This window comes from Tetrapisispora phaffii, chromosome 2 (genome assembly GCF_000236905.1).
Source record: "Tetrapisispora phaffii CBS 4417 chromosome 2, complete genome".
NCBI lineage: Eukaryota > Fungi > Ascomycota > Saccharomycetes > Saccharomycetales > Saccharomycetaceae > Tetrapisispora > Tetrapisispora phaffii.
In genome coordinates this window covers 999110-1015648 of record NC_016521.1, presented here as the reverse complement: position 1 = coordinate 1015648, position 16539 = coordinate 999110, and the positions used below count along the sequence as shown (strand labels likewise).

Below are 16539 nucleotides of genomic sequence, written 5' to 3'. Positions count from 1 at the left end.
GCAATTATTCGATCTCGCTTACTACAATACTTTATGCAACTTTAAAGAATGACTTGTAACTTTGAAGTATTAAAATATATGGTTTCGATATCGACCGACATTTAGTTGTGATTGGCATTTATTTGGCATTAGTCTTTATGGTTTCAATTACTATAAATATTATATATTTTAATTAATTGTCACACGATAAGTCAGCGTGCAAACATAGCACATGGAGTATCTGGAAGTCTTTAGTCTTCGTCTAATTGAGCATTTCTGATGTCACGAATATCATTAATCGCATCTCTTCTTAACGGAGTGTCTGCAAATAATAAGACAATCCATTGAATGATTTCATCAGTGGAAAACAAGTAGAAATCACCATCGTAGAACATATTCATTATTTCTTTTAAATGACTTCTTAAAATTTTGCCTGTGATGACAAATTTCTCATTCATTTCTCTAAATTTTGGTTGGTCCCTAATGGTTTGTTCAACTTCTAAGCCAGTCGATATCATTGATATCAATTCGGATAAATTATGTGAGTTTCTTTCAGAGATAATCTTCCATTTAGAGATTGTGTTAACAATGCATTCAAAATAAAAAAAATGAATGAATTGAAGAACATTAGAATCGTGCTCTAAACCTTTAATCTTACACAACGGAATAAATATATTCTTTTTAATCATCCCTAACAAATGGTTAATTTCTTTACTTGCATATTTAATATTTTCGTCAGAGTCTAATGACGACAACAAGCTAGTTACAATGTTGTAAACTTGCTTCTTTTCCATGTTGAGATGATTATCTATGAATCTCAAGTTCAATTCTTCTAGTCTCTGAAACTTTTGATCACTGTTTATAATATATCTTATATCAATGAATAGCTGCCACCATTTTCCAGAATAATGAACTTGTGCAATTGCCAGCAATGCTGTTTGTAATACATTGAATTTAAATTTAAAATATTCCTCAGTAGTAATATTTTCACTTATTTTTTCAGCTTCCTTCTGGAAAGAACATGCGATGTTGATGAATAAAGATGGTAACTGAGTAACGAATATACTATGTAAATTTGTTGCTTGATTTGCACTTGTATTCTCTTCGTCATCTATCTCCACATCAACTTCCACATCCCAAGCTTCATCCCAAGTATTATCGTTTGGTATCTTTGGAGTTGAATTTAAGCTCCCAGCATCAATTTCGTTATCCCAACCATCATTTCCATCATTCCAGTCCCAATCATCTTCCTTATTTAGATTAATAATATCTTTTGTACTTTTTTCTGTTTTAGCGATAGATGCATTGTTCTTCATCGCTATCTTGCCAATATCACACTCTGATAGTTCATTCCATTTTGTGTTTGAGTGTTTATTTTTGAAAATATTCCTTAACTGTTCTAGATGACTTTCTAGAATTTGATCAAGTATGAGATTATTATAAACTTCCTTGCTTTTTAATAAATCATTGATCACTGCAGTATCGAAATACCAACTTGCTGTTTGAGTGAAACTCTTCAAATTATTTATGGACTCATTTAACGTTAATACAGTAGTAGATAAATTTTCATTTTGGACGATCTCAGAAATATTTCCCTTAACCAACTTCGTAAATTCATTAGCAACAAGTGGACTTAGTTTTTCTATTAATTTTGAATTAAGTTCAGATAACTCAGTATTCATATAGTTCACGATATTAGTTAAGCTCTCAAGTTTATCTTTAGATTTTACATCATGATAATTCTCCTCCCATGATAATTTTCTATTGTTAACATCGTAATCAAACTTCATATTGGAATTGAATAGAGCTTCTTTTAATTTATTAAGAAGTAATTCAAAATGAAGGTAATCGTTAAGAATTATCTTCATTTTATTTCTGACCATGTTATGCAATTCCCCTAGCGACATGTCTTTAATAAACCAATTATTCAAATCTAGTATATTATCATTTTCTATTATTAGTTCATTTGAGAGAAACTCCAGAAACGGTTTGTATTCGAATTTTACGTTATTTAACTCTACAGAAGCATTGTATACTACTGAATTGGATGTTATATTCCAAAACTTTTCTGTTAACAAATCAGAAACTTTCTCTATTAATTTCAAATGTAAAGATTCAACGTATGTTATAACTGACTGTTGAAATCTGATATTTTGTTTTGCCAGAACTGTGTCGTTCTGTTTCAGCTTCTTTCTTAGGTTCAAAAGAGAATAATAGCAATTTTCTACTTCAATATATTCCCAATTTGCATTAAATTCCAAAATCAAATCACTAATTTGTTTCAATGAGTTCAAATCATGTAATTCAGCTACCAATGCAGTATCTTTATTCATTACAGATTCGAAAGACAGCAGTTCATTACTGTTTGAGTCAACAGAATCCCCGCTCTTATTTCTGAACAACAATGGATCCTGCAATAAGCTTTCCTTTATGCTTTGTTCATTGAGAACCGATATACCGGAAGTTTCAGATGACATCTTAACGTTACTCTTTTTTGTAGGTTATATTACTTATACTCCAAACCTTTGTTATTTAGAAGAATAATCTAAAAACTCGTAGTAATGTTATTCAACTGTTGACCCCTTCATAAACCAACTGATATTATTCATTACAAAACAGTATATTTACATTTTATAGTTTACTGTAATTAAGTTTTGAATATTTCTACAATTGTTTTCGATGATGAAAAATAGGTAACCCACATAAATCATAGATATCAAACTACATATAAGTTCAAAAACAAGATTAGCATCCTAAGATATTACATACTTCTACATTACATATATAATTGAGCCTTAACATAAATTTAAAATACGAAGTTGTATCAGTAAACTTTGATGAAGTTGGATAAAGGAAATATTATCGATCACTTGTTAATCTGAGTGAGCTGAGAAAAGTATCATCATAAACAACGTATATATAAACATATGCAGAGCTATACTGTCAATTGAACATGAACAGTATCTACATTGTTCAAAATGCCAAATAGGTAAACTTACCTAGAATAACAGTTTGAAGCCTCCAGAACACCTGGAACAGAGACTGAACCGTTTCAAAGAAGGAAACGAAGAGAATCATAACAACTACATTACTCAATCGCGGCAATAGTTGTTAGACAACCTATCTAGCAGACATTATTAACGTAAAAAAATCAACATTTAAATCCTTATTTAAAGTAAGGAACTCTCTTCCAAACACTGCAAATTCCATCATCCTTTTATACTTTTCCAATATTATTTTGAAGTTGAAAATTTTGCACGCAACGGCGCATCACCCGGCTTTCTGGTGAACTGTTAGGGTTAGCATCAGTTCAAGGGCCAGGAGCATCGTGATGAAGTGTCAATGAAGTGTAATAATAACATATAGCTCCTGTATATAAGATCACTGTCAGTAGTATTTGTATTTAGATTGTCATGTATTTTATTTGGTCTATTGATATACTTAGTTAAATAGAGAAGCGTCCAGGGTTCTTCACAGTAGTAATGATTTTAGATTATCGTATTCCTCTTCACAATTTTTGCAATAATTTGATAATTTAGGGTCATTGGATATGACTTCGCCAGCATTTTCTTTCAGTAGATTGCATCTCTCTATTTCTTTCTCGAGGAACTCTTGGAAGCGTTCATGGACCAATTCACGTTCCATGTTTTTCAATAATTTCAATTCTATCAATATTTTGTTTCTCTTAGAAGAAATTTCGTATCTGTTCTCTTTGAATTCAGTATCATGAAACATTTTCTGTTTGTACTTCAACCAGGCTGGTAAACTCTCGTTAGAGTTGTAATCTCCATTTCCCCCAATTAGTTCATCTTCATGCAACATGATTAATCTGTCCATACGAAGATCGTTATTATCTTCCTTAAGGAAATTATCAAAGAACACGTTCACTCTCTTCGTGGTCCAATAAGTAAGGTTGGACCTCGAGGATAAGAAACTGTTCAATAAAATTGTGAAAAATAAAAGAATTAAAGAAAATTTGCTCATATCAGCGAAACCAGTTCCCAGCAATTGAACTATACCAAACATACCTCTTACTGATAGGAGGATGACGTTAGCAAATTTCGAAAATGCATATTTCAATATTATCCTTAGTATTAAAGTGTATGAATAAACAATAATCACTTTCTCATCATCATTTTTTACAGAGTTCTTAGTGATGTCATCCTTAACAGCTGCAGGATCTGGTGTAAAATCACCACACATTTTGATGGCTTTAATGGTCCTACCATGTTTCCCAATTCTTTCCAAATAATATTTAATTACCTTTTTTAACCACATGTACTCATAACGACATCTACTAATTACCAATTTCTTCATTATTTTTTCATGTAGTCTCTCCCTCGTAACTACATTACCAGTTTTGGCATCAATAATATTTATATTGTAAAATACTGTCAAAAAAGATTTACTATTTGGAATCGAAAATTTACTTGCAATCTGATACTCAGGGTCATAAGGCTCAGTGATGGTATATCTTTGCTCTCCTCTTAATAAACGGCATAGAGGTAATTTAATATAAATAGGACTTTGTTCAATCTCATAATAATTATTTTCCAACGCTTTCACAAATCGCTGCTTAACAGAAATACTATTAGAGTCTACAGAAGTGACTTTATTAGATCCGACATTGATTAATCTATCAAATAATGACAGTTCGATTGATAGTGTACGATAAAGTATGTCTTCTCCAGTTTTCTCATCGACATCTCTCATCCATGATAAACCAATATTCTTGTCATACACCTTTTTCTTCTTAGCCAAATAAAATGCAGTAGGAAAAGCATCGGATCTATTACCAAATATAATATGTGTTAAACCCTTACTGCCAATCTCATATGTGTTAGAATGATGGGCTGTACTTTTATCTTGCAATTCCTTAGATCTCAAAATTGTATTATAACTTTCTTCATTCATATCCCAAAATGACTTTACAGCTTCCTCATTTATCTTTACTGATTGATTTGGTTTTGATCTAGTAATTAGTTCATTTTCAAGTCTTTCAGTTTCTTCCTTCTTTTGATTCAGTATTGTAGTTTCAATTTTTGATAAAATGCTATACAATTCTGATCCTTGTTTAGGTTGTTTAATACACCTGTTCTTAGTCAGATATTTCAGTTTAGTTAGGATAACTTTAGGTTCATCAAAATGAATATAAATACTAATGTAAGGACCGTTGCTATCGTGAAAATGCAAAAGATTACTTTCATTTTTGTCTTGTTCGATGTTTTGGATATTAGCAATCTTATTTTTCAGTAACGAAATGAAGCCATTAGTATTTGTGAAACAGTATATATGTGAATCTGTAACATAACATATTGTTGAAAAGCTTTGCCTTTCATTTGGACACCAAAATGATGAGAATTTGAATAATATCAGTAAATCTGGATACTTCAAGACTCTATGATCAATGGAGAAAAATATACTCTTGAACTCGATATCACTGATTTTCATAGCATTAGGATAATTAGGTGGATAATCTTCCACAGAATCAGTAGTCATGCCTTTCAAAATTGTGCTAGAATCCAATACAGAATAGGCTGTCCAATTTGTTACACCCCAGATATTTGCGATAGGAGCTGAAGGCAACCAGTTCGAATTTTGAAAGAGATGAGAAAAAGTCGCTAACTTTGATAATTTTGTTGAGATCATGGTGCTTTGAATATAAATTTTCGATAATTCTTCATTTGCAAATTTTAAGGAGTCATATTCAGAAAATTCTGCATTCAATAACTCTAATAATGATCTAGTATTATCATCATTACTAGTTATCATTTTTTCTACACTATTTGAGGATGTAGAAGCGAATTCCAAAAAATCAGGGGAAAACCTTCTAAATGCAACATCATATTCGTAACTATTCTTGTTTAATCCTAATACATAACGTTGAGCTAATGCAAATGCTGTCAACCATGATTTTAACTCCCTTAGACTTTCAGTGTGAAAAACAATAGTCAGATCTTTCTCATTATCGCCAGTTTCTTCACTATATTTATTACCTAGAATTTTAACTTCAAAACAGTATTTACGATCTTCATCTGGCTCATATCGTACATGAGTTAACAAAACCCCAAATTTATCAGTTTCTTGGACATAAGTTTTTGTATCAGAAAGTACAAACATTCCAAATACAGAATTTTGAATAAAACACCAGTTTCGCACCCAGGTTGGTTTAGTTGATGATCCTATGTATGTCTTCATAAATAGCCAACCTGCCTTTTCTGGTGCTTTTCTTACTTTCAAATCGAATATTTTTTTGTTAATCAAGGATTCAGAATTAATTCTGGAAATTGTATACTCTAATATATCAGTTGATGGACGAGCACGTTCTTCAACATAGTCATATATTTGTTTTTTTGCTGATTCAATTTCACTCTTCAACTCTTTGGCAGCATTTGCAGTTCTAAGCATCCACTGTTTGTAATCATTGACATATTTTGTCATTTTTGGTGATAAATCTATTACTTCGCTTGAAAACTTTTGTTTTATAGTATTATTATCTGATATCCTTGAGATTGTATTTACAACAAATTCATCCAGTTGTAATTTTGTAGAGGCTATAACATCGACTAAATCCAGTGCAGCCTTTAAATACTTCATTTTAGCTTCAAAAATAGCAAAAGCCATTTTCATTGATGCTTCAGGATCAACATCAAGATTTGGTTTGATTAAAATATTACTCTTAAATAATAAATCATCGTAGATCTTTTGGGTTTTCTCGAACTTTTTCCTTGAAGTTCTGTATACTGAGATACAATTATCGTTCAATTGAGTTAAACACTCGGATAATACTGAACCATCCCTAATCAATGTCCTAGTGAAATGCGTTTGTAACTCACTGTAGTCACTAGTAGTATTATCTACTAAAATTGGGGTATACAGTTGATTTGAGATCATACCAGTGTTGAATAATTTGGTTAAAGGATCCATATTGGATACCATTACCCCTACATGGGTCTCGAAATTTTGAAATGCAGGAGAATACTTTTCTCTGATAAATTCAGATATCTTTTCCAGCCAAAGTTTTTGGAATATATCGATTCTATGTTCAAAATAATTGACAGTGGCTCTGAATGAAGGAGAATCCAACGAAGCCTCTTTGAATGTGACGGATATAAGCTTTAATTGCTTAAATTCAGTTTCTTGGTTTCTATTTGAATCTGAAGTCATGGTATATGGACAGCGTAAATGTAAATAATGTATAATTAACTTCGAAATTTGGATATAAAGTGCAAAAGTATCTTGATAATTGACCTTGTGAGGTACCCCAAACGTATGTTATTAAGTGATGGAGAAATATGAGACTTTAACGATGAGAAAACCCCCGGAATCTTAAAGTTATAACACTATACTTGAACTCCTAAATGATTGGGTTCCAATTAAAGAAAATGTAATGCATTCAGTTACTTACAATATCTCCTGTTTTATGTCTATGTTTTGTTATTACTGGGAACATTTCCAGTTTTCCAAATCAGTCCTCCCGCATAAAACAGCTGCTCGCACACATAGTCTATGAACGTTACAAGAGTGGTATCGACAATAAGTTTAAATATATAATAATTTATATGATATGAGTTTAGTTATTTCCATTGCATATATCCAATTGATTCTACATAGTATTGAAAGTTCTAAAAGCCTTTTCTTCCCAAGTTATCTGCAATCAGGAGGTAGAATTGGAGAGGGTCAATACAGGTCTGAACTTTAACTTTTTTTTTACCTTCAAATGATGTTAGCCATTGAGTAGACTCGATCTTTAATCTATTTCTCCAATTTATTATATCCATATGATCGGTATTGGCTAATGTGCCACTGTATTCTCCCCATTTACTGCTGGATACAGTCACCATACCATCATTTGGTTCACCATTTGTGGCTTTGTCAATGATATTCCATGTGGGAAAGAACAAATTATACCAGTTGGGATTAAAACAGCATCCGTAAGAGAAATACTTCACATCTGGTCTATCTGGTGTTATATTGTTAAAATATTTCATGTAATAGGTGGTCAGTTGGTAAATGCTTCTAGGTAATAATGTTCTTGTATCCTTAATTGGTGAATTCATTCTTATTGTATTAAACTTGTCAACAACAAAGTCAGCGAGTTGAGAGCCCCTATGAGGTGTCGCTATAGTCGTGAGACTGACAATATCATATAAATCACTTGGTATGTTGCTTATTAGGTACCTTGAGTCTAATCCACCCATCGAATGTGACACCAAGTTTAGTTTAATCTTGTTACTGCGTCCAGTGCTAAATTTATCTTTGTCAGAACTAATTTTTATAGCCTCCTTCTCTAAATATTGATTTAATGCCAATGCTCTTTTCTCAATAGTACCAAAACCGGGTACAGTGGCAGTCAACACAGTACAACCGTTTAACTCTAGAATTTGCTTAATCCCGTTCCAATAGTCTACTTCAATTAAACTCATCTTCACGTTTTGCATTATATCTGTCTCAGGCAAGTCCTCCATAGAAAAATCAGACCCATTTGCTATCATATTATTAGTTAAAAGCTGGATGAATTGGCTCGACAGAGGTATCAATAAAAGCTTATCAAATCCTGAAAGACCATGACATAAAACGACAGGGTTTTTTGGTGCATGAAACTCACGCAAAGGTGGTACCTCAAAGATAGTATCTTTAGCTTGCAAAATATTAGTAAACAAACTCTTGGATGTATTTGATCTTATTTCTTCCTGTTTTTCATTAAAATACCTTAACAATTCAGATTGTGGATCATTAACTAAACTCGAAAATGGTTCGAAGTACTGGTTACGATGAACATCTCTCCCATTCTCAGGATATATGTGTTTCCAGATATCAACTAAACCTTGTGAACTGAAGTAATAATTCATGGTCCTGTCCTCTTTAACTGTGTTAAATGTACTGCGTATTTGATTTCAAAACATCTTCTAAATGCAAACCATAAATTTCAATATTGAACTACTGTTACCTTAGCGGCAAGCTCTTAATATATAGATTTTCAATCATGGGCAAACGGTTATAAGACCAAGATTATAAAAGATTGATTATACTTGCTGTTTTTGAACGTAAACTACTAAAGGAAGTGTTCATTATAGGCTTGAACTTATTCGTACATAAATGCTGATTTATTTATTTTTGCCGCAAGTCCATTGGCTTGCAAGTTTGCTGACACTTTGGCTGAAGTCAACATGAATCTTCTTGTCATCTATTATTACACCTTCCATATTACTATATGCTAGCTCAACGGCACCCTCACTATCAAATTCTATAAATCCATAACCCAAGGATCTTCCTGTATCTTTATCTCTTACGATTTCCACAGATATGATCTGTCCAAACCTGCTAAATATTTGAGCTAAATCCTTTGCATTGGTCATCGCATTCAACTTACACACAAACAAAACAGTTTTGAGTGGCTTAATCGTACTTGATGGAATGTCACCAATAATTTCTAATGCTAATTCTTGGTTTTCTATTTCACTTTTCAATAAACTCATTTTGGATTTTGCTTGATGCTTCTCTATTAATTCACTAGGTAATTCCACATCACCTATCGGCAGTGGTACATCAAACTGTTGAAACCCTTCAGGATCTGGAAATGGATCCCTTATTATCAATATGTTTTTCACTCGAATTTCCATCTTATCATCCAATTGCATAAATTTATCTAAAACCTCCCAATATTGTCTTGGAACGTTCCCAAAATAAGCCAGCTCTTTAGCAGGATATAAGCAACTGACAAGTTTCAGTACTACTTTCGATCCAATTAAATCAATACCATCTTGTTTAATTACCTTAAAGGCAATGGAACCCTTTTCAAGTCCAGTTTCCCCCGTTGAATTATCGCTGTTTTTGGAAGTAGTTTTAATTAATTTAGGAACTAAGGTAGTTTCTTCTGATACATCTAGTAATCCGTTAATGGAAGTCTCATAAACTAATTGATCATTACGTTCTTTGAATCCAATAATTGGGTCGCCAAAGTTTATCTCATCGCCATTCTTAACAATTTTTTGATATTTATAATAGTTACACTTACAGAGCTTTAAAAAGTTATATGCTTCTAATTGGAATTCATTGTAAGCTAAATCAATTACAATATCACCAGCGGTAGTTTCTAACAGTACACTCATCCTGACTTCTAACGAGTTCGGTGCTATATGTGCTACAACACTGAATAACCAAAATTCTTATGACTTTCTTTAAGTAGTTGAAACTTTTTCAGTCAAGAACCTTGGTATTAGAAGTTTTGAACTGATATATAGTTATTAAAGGTTTATAAAAAAAAAGATTGGTATTGAATCAACTTGGTTTTGGAATAAGTCATATTATCGATGTATATCGTTAGCTAAAGTTTTTATTTGGATTTGAATTACATAAATGGATATTTACAAATACGGAGATACTTTGATGCATAAAAGAGTAATTAACAAATAGTTTTATTTGGCAGATGATCCAAGTGTGTCAGTGATTAAATTCTTCAGTGGAGAAAAATTATTAATTACATCTGCACCTAATGATCTTAACTTGACGACAGGTGGGAAATCGGTGGAATATATTTTATGACATTTGTCTGCAACTCCGAGCAATAGAGTATTTGTTGGGTAACGTTCGGCCCAAAACGGATCCAAAGCCAATTCAGAACCTATATCCAATCCTCTTTTGGATGCTTTCTCCAAGGCATCCACCAAGGCCTCTGTGTCACCTTGGCCCATGTTCAACCCTTGGCCAGCTAATGGGTGGGTTGCATGAGCAGCATCACCTAATAAAACGATTCTATCTGTACAATACTTATCAGCATGGAACATTTTTAATGGGAAACGTGCTCTTGAAGGACCTAAGATCATTTTCACTTTTGTAGGATATTTTTCATCAATATCAGATTCATTAGGTAATTTGGCAAACTCTTCATCAATTCTGTAAGTGACATCGTCGATAAGTTGTTTAGAAGTCATGCTTTTATTTTGTAAATGTTTATAATAGTATTTCATATCAGCATTATCTAACACAAACGCAGCATTAATTAAAGCAGTAAATTCTTCTTCCTTTATTGATAACAATAGTTCGGATAGTTCATCAGTTGTAGACCAAACTAAAGTAGCATTATCATCTGGCAATGGTAAATGTGCAATTGGACCGGTTGGTAAAAATCTTTGCCATCCTCTAATTTTAAATGGAGTATATTCAAGCTTCATAGTGGAAACAACGCCAAATTTATTGTAAAACCAACCACGAGATTGGATTCCTGAAAATGTTCTAACTGGAGAGTTGAACCCATCAGCACCTACTAACAATCTTGTTTGAAAACGTTGGCCATTGCTTAAAGTTACTATAGGCCAAGATTTAGTGTCATTTGGGTCTGAATAAACAATGCTTTCAACTTTGGTCTTATCAATAATTTGTAGACGATCTTTACAATTCAACTCATCGATTCTTGCCAATAAAGAGGACTGCACATTTAAGATCTCGATCATGTATGCCAATGAGTCCTTCTCCATATCAATTGTCGCATTGCTAATACCATCAGTGACATACATGCCATCATAAGGCATCATTCTATTTTCCATTAATTTCACATTGATTTTTTTTGTTAGGAAATCAATTGAAGGGGGTGTTAATGAAACGACTCTATTCGTGTAATAATCAGGTGGGGAGTTATAAAATGGTTTCACTTTACTAATAGTATCACCAGCCTCTACTAGAACAGTTTTGAATTTCCTCAATTCATGAGAACTCTGGATGGCAGCTGCCAGTGTTAATCCAGCTGGTCCACCACCAACGATCAAAACGTCCGTCAATTGAGGAGTTGTACCAGCAGCTTTAACTCTAGCAGTTTTAACTCCAGCAGCAGACGTTGCAAGAGATCTCACAATTTTCTTGTTAAAAATAAACCTCGATCTCGAAGATAACATGGTAGCAATGTAGGAACACTATTTTTTAAACGACGGTCTCCTTAGTCTGTAAACGTTTCACAAATGGCAAACAATACCGTCTAAAAGTAAATGTAGTGTGCAGTTAATCAGATAATAGTAGTCAATTACTATTTTATAGATCTTTCAAATGCGCAATTGAGTATGATTGAAACAATTGTCCTATTGACCAACTGATTTCTTGTGATTAATATAATCGTTTATAAATAATTTTGGTCACTTTAAATAGTAAAGCCGCGAGTTTTTGACCTTTATATAAAGAGTCCAAAAAAGTAGAGTAAGTAAAGTTTGAGTTTAGATTATACTCTTGTTAAGAAAGAGATGACAGTGGTATACTTGGTAGTTGTGTAAGTGGATAGTTGCTCCATATGATTCATGAAAGTTCAATGATTTAAATGGTTTGATTCGAGGAAGTTGGAAATATAAGGCCCCTTTGTCAGACATTATAAGATGGCATTCAGAAAATAGCCGCCAGTGACAAAGGCACTTGTTTGAATTCCCATTGTGATAGAAATGTATTCAAGAAAGTCTCTATATTGATTTAATAAGATCATGGAAAATATTGAAGTGTTCATATGCGTCAGAACAAAGTTATACTTAGCAAATAGTTTTGGTTATTAATCCCATAACGTTGCTATGTGAATAGCGACTTTGTCTTGTTACCCTCACTGTAATATTAATTATGATCTGATGATGACTGTGGCTTCATAGGTAACGATGAATATTCTCACATTCGAAATGATTTTGGTGATGAGTTAGGAGGAATTCATAGAAATACATTGGATTTGTCACTTATTACTGGGGAAACAGTGGCAAGATAGGATTCAATTGAAGTTTGAATAACCATGTTTAGGACTTCAGAGAGCTTTGATCATTTCAATCAATTCGTTATTCATTCAAGAAAAATATTTTCGTCGTAAATAGCAAGACCTTTTACCTGTTAAACTATCATTTTTGTTATCAACTTTTACAATATTGACTGTCATATTAATTTAAGGACTAATGTCGATTAATATATTAAAAAATAGGTCAATTAATACATCAAGGCAGCTAAGTGGCAGGACAGTGCGGAATATGAGTCAACAAACGGTAGAAAATAATAAAGATGTTGTCTATATTAAGAAATTAGAATTGGCAACTACTGTAGGAACAGATGCTTGGAATCAAATGTCTAAACAAAAATTACTGGTAAGTTTAAAGATGGAAACAGATTTTCGAAAAGCAGCAAGTAATGATGATTTAAATTACACTTTAAATTATGCTTTAATTTCCAAACAAATTGAGAACTTTGTGAATAATACTAGACATGGTAAATGGGACTCTTTGGGATCTTTGTCTAGAAATTTATCAACACATTTAATGAAAAATTTCAAAGGTATTGAGAAATTAAACTTACAAGCTAATTTGAAATCTTCGCATTTAAGATGCAATGACTTCACGATTGCTATTAATTCCAATAAAAATAATGACGAGCTACAAGATGAATTGGTAATATCAAATTTGCATGTTCTGACTTTGATTGGAGTTTATCCTTTCGAGAGACTAAATAAACAAAATGCAACTCTGGATATCATAATCCCATGGCAAAAGAAAGATGTCTTTCAACCTCCATATAAGAAAATTATTGACAAGGTAGTAGATTATGTCGAAAACTCAAATTTTTTAACAGTGGAAGCACTAGTTGAAAATGTTGCCAAAGTTATCTCTATGGATAAATATTTTAAAAACCTACAAAATAAAGAAGATATAATAATTAGTGTAAAAGTACTAAAATTGAACGCTATCACGCAAACAGAGGGAGTTGGTGTTAGTTGCAAAAGAAATCTGTTAGACTTAGATCAGTTAGAATTGCCTACGATCAACAATAATGTTGTTAACGGTGAAAAAAATAATGCATATGATCTTCCTAGTCAAATAATCAATAATTTTTCCATCACACATGATGAAGGATTCAATACTGTTTATCTTGCATTTGGATCAAACGTAGGTGATGTGTTTTCAAATATAGTTGAAGCTTTAAAAATATTATCATCAACAAAAGATGTCACTGTATCTAAAGTATCATCTTTATTTCAAAGTAACCCTATGTATTTTGGTGATCAAAGAAAATTCATAAACGGTGTATTAGAAGTGAAGACAAAACTAAACCCAGATGAGGTTTTACAGTTGTGTAAAAAGATTGAATATGAAGACTTAAAAAGAGTAAAACATTTTGACAATGGTCCAAGGTCGATTGATTTAGACATAATTCTTTTTATGAATTCTAAAAATGAAGATATTATAGTCAGTACAGAGAATTTAGTCATCCCGCATCCACGTATGTTAGAAAGATCTTTTGTCTTGGAACCTTTATGTGAACTTCTTGATCCTACATTTTCTCATCCAATAACAACTGAACCAATTTTAAAGCATTTAGAATCAATTTACAGATTACAAGATGAAGCAAATATATTGTGGAAAGTAACACCAATTATAAATAAAAACCACTATGGAAAACTCTCTGATACTGAGAGGTTTATGAAGTATAAAAACAATGTGAAATTGGACCCTTTTAAAAAGACGTTGATTCACCAAACAGTTTCTCCAACATATTTGATGAGTATCGTTAATACGACGCCAGATTCGTTTTCTGATGGTGGTCACATTTTCAATGAAATAGAAAAGCAAATGAAATTTGTAGAAACAGTATACGAAGGGACTAAAGCATTCAGGGAGAATATAATATTTGATATAGGAGGATGTTCAACACGTCCAAATTCTATTCAATGTTGCCAAGAAGAAGAAATCGACAGAACCATTCCATTAATTAAAGGCATTAGAAACAACGAGAAGTTAGATCAATCGCGCATCATCATTTCCATTGATACCTATAGGGCTGAAGTTGCAAGACAGGCAATTGAAGCTGGCGTTGATATCATCAATGATATATCGGGTGGTTCTTTTGACGCAGAATTATTTGATGTAGTTGCAAAGAACCCTCAAATTTCGTATGTGTTATCTCATATTAGAGGTGATATATCTACCATGAGTAGCTTAAATGAATATGAAGCTACTCCATCACAATCGAATGAGAACATCAAAGAATATCTAAATGGAGAACTTATCAATGACAATCTATTTTATCCATTGATTAGGAGTGTTTGTTACGAATTAGCAAAGAGATATCAACACGCTTTACAAAAAGGGGTGAAACGTTGGCAAATTATCATTGATCCTGGTTTAGGTTTTTCAAAGAAAGGAAAGCAAAATCTTGAAATCATTAAACAATTACCTTTAATCAAAAATTATTCAGTTGAACTACCGTCTTTGAAAGGTGAAGGAAACGATTATGTAAATTTTGCCAATATGCCTATACTAGTAGGTCCATCAAGAAAGAAATTTATTGGTGATATGATTGAAGAATCAGAGCCAGTTAAAAGAGATTTTGCAACAGGTGCTATGATTGCATCATGTGTGGGATTTGATACTAATATTGTGAGAGTTCATAATGCGGTAGACTGCAGTAAAGTGTTAAAAATTGCAGATGAACTTTACCGTTCTGACGACTTGCAATGAGTAATGTACACCTATGATAGATTAACGCTAAGTATATGAAACACCGCCTATATTCTAGTGAATACAATATGCATAGTATGATAGAGCATCAATGCTCTACCAAATTTGACTAAAATTGTTTTATTTTCTGATCTTCGAACTAAATATTATATAATTATAAGGAGAATATATCTGGAATTTATCATTGAAACTCCCTAAATGCTCATAAAGAAATGGCAACTTAAAACAATGTTATTTTTTCTTGAAAACTTATAATACAAACTTATTAAGAAATAATGGGTTATCTTATTATTCTTCTTGTTTATATCTAGTAAGAAGGACACTCTCTTGAGATGTGGCCAGTTTGGTTACAGTTGTAACAAACCTTGGCGTTTACACCAGAACCGGATGGGCAGTCCTTTGATAAGTGACCTACACCACCACAAGAGTAACACTTGAAATCTTCTTGTAAACAATCCTTAGCCATGTGGTTTGGACCGCCGCACTTATAGCAGGAGACCTTGTTATTTCTTGAGAATCTTTGGGCGCTCATGCCGTTATTGAATTTTTGCTTTCTTGGCTCACTGCAGTCCTTTGAGATATGGCCAGTTTGGTTACAGTTGAAACAACGTTGAACACTACATTCAGATCTAACATGACCGGTCTCACCACAGTTGTAACATTGTTTGTGTTCAACGGATCTTGGAAGGGTGCATTCGGATTGCAGATGGCCAGCTTGGTTACAGTTGTAACACAATCTGTCAGAATCACAATCTTCGGCTAGATGACCTAGTTTACCACAAACGTAACAAGCTTTTTGAGACATTTTCAATTATTAATCTGGGAGAGTATCTCGTCGCTATCGCCCTAAGTCCTAATCTAAAATAAAAGCCAGGAGGGAGTATGTATTAATAAAACGAAGAAACAATGCCCAATATAATCCAGATCCAAATTAAGATTGCATTTGCAAAATTACAATTCATTAACTTACCAAACCATCCACCAGCTGAAACTCTTCTGGGATGCATTAAAACATCTACAACATTGGCATTTAACTTCAATGAATTTTTCACTTTTCCAAAATTGGGCGGGAACCGTCGTGCTTGGTGACACGCGG

At 32.7% G+C, this 16539-nt stretch overlaps 7 protein-coding genes across 7 annotated transcripts; 1 reads left to right on the top strand and 6 right to left on the bottom strand.

Moving 5' to 3' along the window:
• Positions 1 to 230: 230 nt before the first annotated feature.
• DSL1 (Dsl1p) lies at positions 231 to 2456 on the bottom strand (the record flags this gene model as incomplete). The annotated part of the gene is made up of 1 exon (XM_003684488.1): positions 231 to 2456. One exon carries the CDS (start codon positions 2454 to 2456, stop codon positions 231 to 233), a length of 2226 nt encoding a protein of 741 aa, XP_003684536.1.
• A 994-nt stretch (positions 2457 to 3450) lies between these two features.
• On the bottom strand, positions 3451 to 7146 carry SIP3 (Sip3p; the record flags this gene model as incomplete). The annotated part of the gene is made up of 1 exon (XM_003684487.1): positions 3451 to 7146. One exon carries the CDS (start codon positions 7144 to 7146, stop codon positions 3451 to 3453), a length of 3696 nt encoding a protein of 1231 aa, XP_003684535.1.
• A 458-nt stretch (positions 7147 to 7604) lies between these two features.
• Positions 7605 to 8831, bottom strand: TGL2 (triglyceride lipase; the record flags this gene model as incomplete). The annotated part of the gene is made up of 1 exon (XM_003684486.1): positions 7605 to 8831. One exon carries the CDS (start codon positions 8829 to 8831, stop codon positions 7605 to 7607), a length of 1227 nt encoding a protein of 408 aa, XP_003684534.1.
• A 255-nt stretch (positions 8832 to 9086) lies between these two features.
• On the bottom strand, positions 9087 to 10091 carry TPHA0B04300 (uncharacterized protein; the record flags this gene model as incomplete). Its single annotated transcript, XM_003684485.1, has 1 exon — positions 9087 to 10091. One exon carries the CDS (start codon positions 10089 to 10091, stop codon positions 9087 to 9089), a length of 1005 nt encoding a protein of 334 aa, XP_003684533.1.
• A 306-nt stretch (positions 10092 to 10397) lies between these two features.
• On the bottom strand, positions 10398 to 11870 carry COQ6 (putative N,N-dimethylaniline monooxygenase COQ6; the record flags this gene model as incomplete). The annotated part of the gene is made up of 1 exon (XM_003684484.1): positions 10398 to 11870. One exon carries the CDS (start codon positions 11868 to 11870, stop codon positions 10398 to 10400), a length of 1473 nt encoding a protein of 490 aa, XP_003684532.1.
• A 1020-nt stretch (positions 11871 to 12890) lies between these two features.
• On the top strand, positions 12891 to 15443 carry FOL1 (trifunctional dihydropteroate synthetase/dihydrohydroxymethylpterin pyrophosphokinase/dihydroneopterin aldolase FOL1; the record flags this gene model as incomplete). Its single annotated transcript, XM_003684483.1, has 1 exon — positions 12891 to 15443. One exon carries the CDS (start codon positions 12891 to 12893, stop codon positions 15441 to 15443), a length of 2553 nt encoding a protein of 850 aa, XP_003684531.1.
• Positions 15444 to 15750: 307 nt separating this feature from the next.
• On the bottom strand, positions 15751 to 16248 carry GIS2 (mRNA-binding translational activator GIS2; the record flags this gene model as incomplete). The annotated part of the gene is made up of 1 exon (XM_003684482.1): positions 15751 to 16248. One exon carries the CDS (start codon positions 16246 to 16248, stop codon positions 15751 to 15753), a length of 498 nt encoding a protein of 165 aa, XP_003684530.1.
• Positions 16249 to 16539: the final 291 nt, after the last annotated feature.